This window comes from Rhincodon typus, chromosome 18 (genome assembly GCF_021869965.1).
Source record: "Rhincodon typus isolate 14 chromosome 18, sRhiTyp1.1, whole genome shotgun sequence".
NCBI classification, from domain to species: Eukaryota; Metazoa; Chordata; class Chondrichthyes; order Orectolobiformes; family Rhincodontidae; genus Rhincodon; species Rhincodon typus.
In genome coordinates this window covers 10,524,555-10,532,340 of record NC_063349.1, presented here as the reverse complement: position 1 = coordinate 10,532,340, position 7,786 = coordinate 10,524,555, and the positions used below count along the sequence as shown (strand labels likewise).

Below are 7,786 nucleotides of genomic sequence, written 5' to 3'. Positions count from 1 at the left end.
AAACAACTGCACCTCCCAGTCGCGAACCATTTCAACTCCCCCTCCACATTGATACCATTGGGCTGCAGGGTTCCCAAGCGGAATATGAGTTGTTGTTCCTGCAACCTTCGGGTGGCATCGTTGTGGCACTGCAGGAGGCCCAGGATGGACAAGTTGTGTGAGGAATGGGAGGGGGAGTTGAAATGGTTCGCGACTGGGAGGTGCAGTTGTTTATTGCGAACCGAGCGTAGGTGTTCTGCAAAGCGGTCCCCGAGCCTCCACTTGGTTTCCCCGATGTAAAGGAGGCCACAACGGGTACAGTGGATACAGTATACCACATTAGCAGATGTGCAGGTGAACATCTGCTTGATGTGGAAAGTCTTCTTGGGGCCTGGGATGGGGGTGAGGGGGGAGGTGTAGGGGCAGGTGTAGCACTTCCTGCGGTTGCAAGGAAAAGTGCCGGGTGTGGTGGGGCTGGAGGGGAGTGTGGAGCGGACAAAGGAGTCACGGAGAGAGTGGTCCCTCCAGAAAGCAGATAAGGGTGGGGAGGGAAAAATGTCTTTGGTGATGGGGTTGGATTGCAGATGGCGGAAGTGTCGGAGAATGATGCGTTGGATCCGGATGTTGGTGGGGTGGTACGTGAGGATGAGGGGGATTCTGTTTTGGTTGTTACTGCGGGGAGGCGGTGTGAGGGATGAGTTGCGGGAAATGCGGGAGACACAGTCGAGGGCGTTCTCGACCACTGAAGGGGTGAAGTTACGGTCCTTGAAAAACAAGGACATCTGAGATGTACGGGAGTGGAATGCCTCATCCTGCGAGCAGATGCAGCGGTGGCGAAGGAATTGGGAATAGGGAATGGCATTTTTGCAGGAAGCTGGGTGGGAGGAGGTGTATTCTAGGTAGCTGTGGGAGTCGGTGGGCTTGAAATGGATATCGGTTTCTAGGTGGTTGCCAGAGATGGAAACAGAGAGGTCCAGGAAGGAGAGAGAGGTATTAGAGATGGTCCAGGTGAACTTAAGGTTGGGGTGGAAGGCGTTGGTGAAGTGGATGAACTGTTCGAGCTCCTCGTGGGAGCACGAGGCGGCGCCGATACAGTCATCAGTGTAACGGAGGAAGAGGTGGGGTTTAGGGCCAGTGTAGCTACAGAAGAGGGATTGTTCCACGTAACCTCTCCACCTATCTTCTCCTCTATCCATCTTCTATCCACCTCCCCCTCTCTCCCTATTTATTTCAGAACCCCCTTCCCCTCCCCCATTTCTGAAGAAGGGTCTAGGCCCGAAACGTCAGCCCTCCTGCTCCTCTGATGCTGCTTGGTCTGCTGTGTTCATCCAGCTCTACACCTTGTTATCTCAATTCTCCAGCATTTGCACTTCCTACTATCTCTCGAACATTTTGGCATTTCAGTTCCTATTATCAATTAGACGCTTTATCAACACTTTTTCACAAACTCAATTCTCCCTTAAGTTTCGTCACATAGCCAGTGTGTAAGTACCTTCATTGCAAAAATACACTTACAACAAGCAATCCTAAGGACACTTCTGAATTATGTAGGCAAAGGAGGAACTTCTTGATTGATTCCCCTCAAATCAGTTGGTGTTGCTCACTTCTAGCATGATAAGGTTTTGATTGTTTTAGATAGCAGATATACTGTGGGTTTGGCCACAGTGTAGATAAAAGCATAATTACCTCATCTTCGAAAAAGAAAACTGCAATGCCAGAAATCTGTAATTAAAGGAAAATTTGCTTGAAATGCCCAGAAGAAAGGTTATCTCGACCCAAAAGGTAACTCTGTTTCTCTGTAGAGCTGTCTGACCTGCTGAGTATTTCCCGAATTTTTGATTTGCTTTTATTTTTCTGATCTTGACCTTGAAATGCTTAACTTTGGATTTACGCACATATTTTTCAATAATATTGCAATGATGGGTCTGTGGCAAGAAGTCTTTGCAAGTTTTACTGTAATTCTTTTTCCCAACCCCCTCTCTTTGATGGCATTGATTCCTTACCTGCCCAATTTATGAAGGATTGTAACATTTTTCATGTCAAGTGTGACCATTGTTGATGTGTGATTCCTCTTTCTGAGTACTGGTGGCCATTCAACACCTCACCGGATCTTCATCAAATGTAACCTTCCAGCTGGCTGAGTTTCTCCTCAAAAATTAGAAACATTAGGGCAATTTCAGTAGCTCAGATACAGCCTGGGTGGGGATTAGTTAACAGAACCCAGGCTTGGGGTCAAAAGTGAAATCTTTCTAAGGTATATTATGGATATTATGCAACAGAATGTAGCTACACTTGTTTAAAGTCTACACCATAATGTTGGAAAGTGAGCCAAATTAGTCATCCAAATCTAAAGGTTTCTGGGGGATGGGGGAAAGTGGTTCTGACCCCAGATTGGCCAAAGATCGCTGATTCTGGATCTGATGTATGATCTGCAATACTAACATGCTTGAATTTACCAGCGTAACGCTACGAAAGGAAACCAGCAGAAAACATAAGCACTGATACCAAAAGCTTCTATAAGTATATAAAAAGGAAGAGAGTAGTGGAAGTAAATGTTGTTCCTTTAGAGGACAAAAATGACGAGGTAATAATGGGAAACTCCAAAATGGCAGAGGCACTAAACCAATACTTGGTCTCTGTTTTCACAGTGAAACATAATAATTTATTCCCAAAAACTGCAGTTCCCACAGAAGAACTTGGTGAAATTACTATAACTACAGAGAATAAATACATATAAATACCATATTAGGTAAACTGATGAAATTAAAGGCAGATAAGTCTGTAGGGCCTGATGGCCTGCCCCCTAGGCTATTAAAGGAGGTGGCAGCAAAGGCAGTGGATGCGTTAGTTATGATATTCCAAAAATTCCCTGGATTCTGGAAAGGTACTCGTGAATTGGAACCATCTAATGTAACACCCTTATTCAAAAAGGGAGATAGGCAAAAAGTGGGAAACTATAGACTAATTAGTTTGACATCAGTCGTGGGGGCATTGCAAGTGTCAATTGTAAAAGAGGAGATAACTGAAGACTTGGAAAAACAAATCTCAATTCACCAGGGTCAGCATGGTTTCATAAAGGGCAAGTTGTGCTTAACAAACTTGCTGGAGTTCTTTGAGGATATGACCAGCAAGGTGGGGGATCTGGTGGATGTGGTATATCTAGATTTTCAGAAGGCATTTGAAAAGATGCCACATAAAAGACTGGTCCAGAAGGTTAGATCGGGCGTGGTTAAGCGTAGAGTATTGGCTTGGATAGAGGATTGGCTGACTGACAGAAAGCAGAGGGTCGGGATAAATGGGTCCGTCTCTGGATGGCGAATTGTAACTTGTGGGGTGCCACAGGGTTCGGTTCTTGGACCTCAACTGTTTACAATCCGTATAAATGATTTGCAAGCAGGGACAGAGTGTAACGTAGCAGAATTCATGGATGATACTAAAATAGAAGATAAAGAGTTTACTGATGGATATTGATTGGAGAATGAGCTAGATTCTGGCAGATGAAATTTAATATAGATAAGTGCAAGTTTTGGCTGGAAAATTATAAAGGCATATTAATATTTAAAAAGGAAGCAGATATGAATTGCATCAGAGGAGAGGGATCTGGGCATCTTTATGCATGGATTGCGGTAAGTGGGTATGAAGGTGCAGCATATAATAAGAAAGGCAAATAGAATCCTGGCATTTATTGCAAAAGGGCTGGATTTTAAAAGTAAAGAAGTGTTGTTACAATTATATAAGGCATTGGTGAGACCACATCTGGAATATTGTATATTACTTGAGGAAAGATGTTAAGGCACTGGAGGCAGTTCAGAGGAGGTTCAGCAGGTTGATTCCAGGGATGAAAGGGCTGACCTAGGAGGAGTGGTTGAATAGTTTAGCCTTGTACCAGCTGGAGTTCAGAAGAATGGAGGATGGAATCTGATTGAGGTATATAAAATGCTAAAGGGGATTGATACGGTGGAAGTTGAACAGATGATCCCAATTGTGGGACAGTCTCGAACAAGGGGTTATAGATGTATTGAGCGGAGGTTTCGTTCAAAACTGAGATGAGGAGAAACTACTTTCAGAGGGTTGTGAATCTGTGAAGCTCTCTGGCCCAGAATGCAGTGGAGGCAAAATCGATCAACAGTTTCAGGAAAGAAATAGGTATGTTTCTGATGAAAAGTGGGATAAAAGGCTATGGAGAGTAGGCAGGAGAGTGGAGTTGAGACCAGGGTATGATCAGCATGATTGTGCTAAATAGTGGAGGGGGCTCCAAGGACCTAATTGCCTACTCCTGCTCCTAATTCCTATGTACCACTGCTTTTGTCTTGATTTGTATTACTCCCCCTTCTCCTTGATCCTGGGAAACAGTGAACTTTGTTTCTTTAGAACCTATTTGCAATGGAATTATGTTGTTACAACCAGATGGTGGTTTTGTATATAATTGAGGTGTTTCGAAAGGAACTGTCATATTCAGACATTGTACCTACCGTATGCTATAGACATCAGTTTTGCCTTCAGGCAGTCATGATATTTGCTGTAAAACACAAAAGATGAGTGCCAAACTGCTTTCATCTGTTACAGGGGAACGGAGGAGAAAGGTGGTTTGTGTGCGTAAGAGTGATCACTTGGTTGTTTCTGACCAAAGATGTGAACATTTGCCTCGCCCAGTACCCGACACTGAGCCGTGCAACACAGAATGTGAAGTAAGGTAAAGACTGCTATTTTAGTTGGTCGCTGCGGAACAGAATTTTCAACAATGCATTTCTGATTCGACTCACTGAGATAGGATATCTGCTGCATGGGAAATCATAGGGGCCATGTCATCAAAGGCATACGTCCTTCTGAACAACCGTACTTAAACTGAGGCGACAATGAATAAAGGGGTGATGATGGAATGAACATCTGTGCTGTAAATGATATTGAATGATGCATGGAAGCAGCCTTTTATTTTGAAGAGTTTTGTTGCATGCCTCACTCTAATTAAAATCCATTTCTGCTTAAACCTGGGAATGATGGGCAAGCCCTTTTGACTCATCTTGCATTCCTGAAAGTGGAACTCCACGATGACCAGAGCCTTCATTTTACTCCGGGTTCTTTCCCCACCTCCTCGCTTCCCACCTCCTTGCTCCCCCTCCCCCCAGTCCAGGAAGTAGAACACAGTTGGGGACAAATGCAATTTTATTTGCTTTCAAGTCACAGACTCGCATTTTGCAATTGCTGGAGTTGCACTCCTGGCATGTGCTAAGAGCACATGGCAAAATTGCAATGTCCCTTTCTTCCCCTTCCCCTTCTCCACCCTTGCCACTCCCTAGATGTCTTCACCTCTGAGTCAAACCTCCCCGATTCTCAGCAGGATTACAATCACAACCCATTTGTTAGTTTGTACAGGTTGGCAGGAGAAAGCAATTTTTGTACACAGTGCAGATGGCCACTCTGAAGCTCTGTTAAGAGTGGATGCTGTGTAAGAATGAAAGGGGCACACAAGCAAATGTGTTGGGTGCTCTGTTGAAGTCAATGTGTGTTAACTGCTTGCAATCCATTTTATCCCTGGAAAATGGAGAGCAGGCACTTGAATGCCCTGAGATGTGATGCACATCTCAGACAATGGAGGTCCACTGGATATAGTCTTAATTTGGGCCTGCAGTTGGTTATCCCAGAGAAAATGTATGAGGCCTTTTGCATTGTGCAGCTCACCCCAGAGACTCCCTGCTGATTTTGAGCAGAAGTCAAAAATCTCTCCACCCCTGTGTTGTATCTGCAGCCTTTCCGTACTAATGCTTGGTAGAACAAAATGTCCACTCCTTGATGAGTGTGATCAAAATCATCAGGTCAGAAAAAGACTTACCATAATCTTATGGATGTTCCAAAGAATTAGTTCTTCTCAATCAAATTAAAAACGATTGACTTTACAATATAAGTAGCTCTGCTCTGATTCTAGGTGGCACGCAGTAGGTAAGAGTGAATGTACGGCGCAGTGCGGACCAGGCTACAGAACGCAAGACATTCACTGCATAAAGTATACCCACGACAAAGGACCAAGTGAGTCAATAGACGACAGATACTGCAGGGATCAGCCAAAACCTCCCAGCAGAGAGCCCTGTCATGGTGACTGCCACAGAACCAGTTGGCATTATACATCCTGGTCACAGGTAATGGTTAGAGTGTGCAACCTAACTGCCTCAACCCCGTGGACAGGCATACATTTATTGAATGTATTATCATTGGAATTGAAGGTTCGGCAATCAGGAAATCCATGCTCTGAAGTCAGTTTTGTTCGCCTTACTTGAGGAAGGATGTAATTGCTTTAGAAACAGTTCTGAGAAGGATCCCCAGATGAATTCCAGAATTGACATTCATGTCTTATGAGGAGAGATTGAACAAGTTAGGCCTATACGTGCTCGAGCTTAGAAGGATGAAAGAAGATCTAACTGCAGTGCACGTGATGCTGAAGGGGATTGACAAAGTAGATGCAGAGTGGACATTTCCACTTGTGGAGCAACCTGGAATGAGAGCTCATATTTTTGAGGGAAGGCAGATTTAAAACAGAGATGAGGAGGAATTACTTCTCTCAAAGGGGTCATGAGTCTGTGGAATTCACTACCCCAGAATATGTTAGATGCCGTGACACTGAATAAATTTAAGGTGGGGATAGATTTGTAATGGGTTAAAAGGTTGTGAGGAGCGGGCCGGAAAATGGAGTTGAATCTGAGATGAGATCAGCCATGATAGTGTCAAATGGCAGAGCAGACTCGGGGGCATGAATTGCCTACTCCTGCTCTTAGTTCTTATGTTCTGATTTTGTCTGAAAACATGGACTTCAGTAGGAGAGCATTGATGATCAATCATATTGTCTAAAATTTATGAAACACTCATTTACTATTTTGAGCAATATCCACTTGTATTGACGTGAGGTCCATGCACTTGGGGTGCAAAGAGAATAATGTTGTATTTCCAATTGGTAATGCACCTTCATTTGGACATTCCTGCATACATAACCTTATGGATCATTTATTTGGTTTTCTTAGTGTACAAAAACATGTGGTGGTGGAACAAAGACTCGGGAAGCATACTGCATGAACAACCTTGGCAGACGCCTTGTTAACCAAGAGTGCAATGAGCATCAGAATGTCGTATCTCAGAGATGCAATGAATTTCCTTGCCCTGAATGGACAGCCAGTGAATGGAGCGAAGTGAGTAAAGCTTTAAAAAGTTAAAAGATGCAAAAAAAAGGCTGAGCAAACGTCAATGCTAACCTAACTCATATCGAATTCAAAGTCTTATTGCACAGTGTTAGACTGGAGGCAATTCATTATATTTGCTGTTAGGTTTGAGCTATCAGACATTGTCTATACACTGTATCAAAGAGGGAATATCTGACCATGGTCCACTCAGAGCTGTGCAAGGGAATTAATTAGACAAAGTGTAGCATCAACAGAGAATTGGGAATTGATAATTTGCATTCTCCCTGAGCTGGGTTGTGATGTAGCACCTGTAGAATGTTGGGAAAAAAAGTAATCATTTAGAAAAAATGTACAGGTTCCGACATGATAAGTCGATGCTTTCTGAAATTGTTCATGTAGTTTTAAAATAATATGACAATAGTACTGATATCAGCAGTGGTTTAATGAAACAAATTGACGTATGGAGCTATGAGGATGGATAGCAGAATCTGCGGTAGGCACACATTAAGGACTGTGTAGAATGATAGCCAGTTCTCCAGTCTCATCCTTCATTCAATTATATTGCATTTGATTCACTTGTTAACTCTAGTTAACAAGGTGTGGAGCTGGAGGAACACAGCAGGCCAGGCAGCATCAGAGGA

The 7,786-nt window shown here is 43.6% G+C and overlaps 1 protein-coding gene across 1 annotated transcript in view; it reads left to right on the top strand.

The window, feature by feature from the left end:
* Positions 1-7,786, top strand: part of LOC109912901 (A disintegrin and metalloproteinase with thrombospondin motifs 20-like) — a 344,616-nt gene that overhangs the window by 207,955 nt on the left and 128,875 nt on the right. The window contains exons 19-21 of the mRNA XM_048607987.1: positions 4,546-4,672; positions 5,903-6,113; positions 6,990-7,154. Of these exons, the coding sequence (XP_048463944.1) occupies positions 4,546-4,672; positions 5,903-6,113; positions 6,990-7,154 (503 nt within the window). The remainder of the gene's footprint in view (positions 1-4,545; positions 4,673-5,902; positions 6,114-6,989; positions 7,155-7,786) is intronic.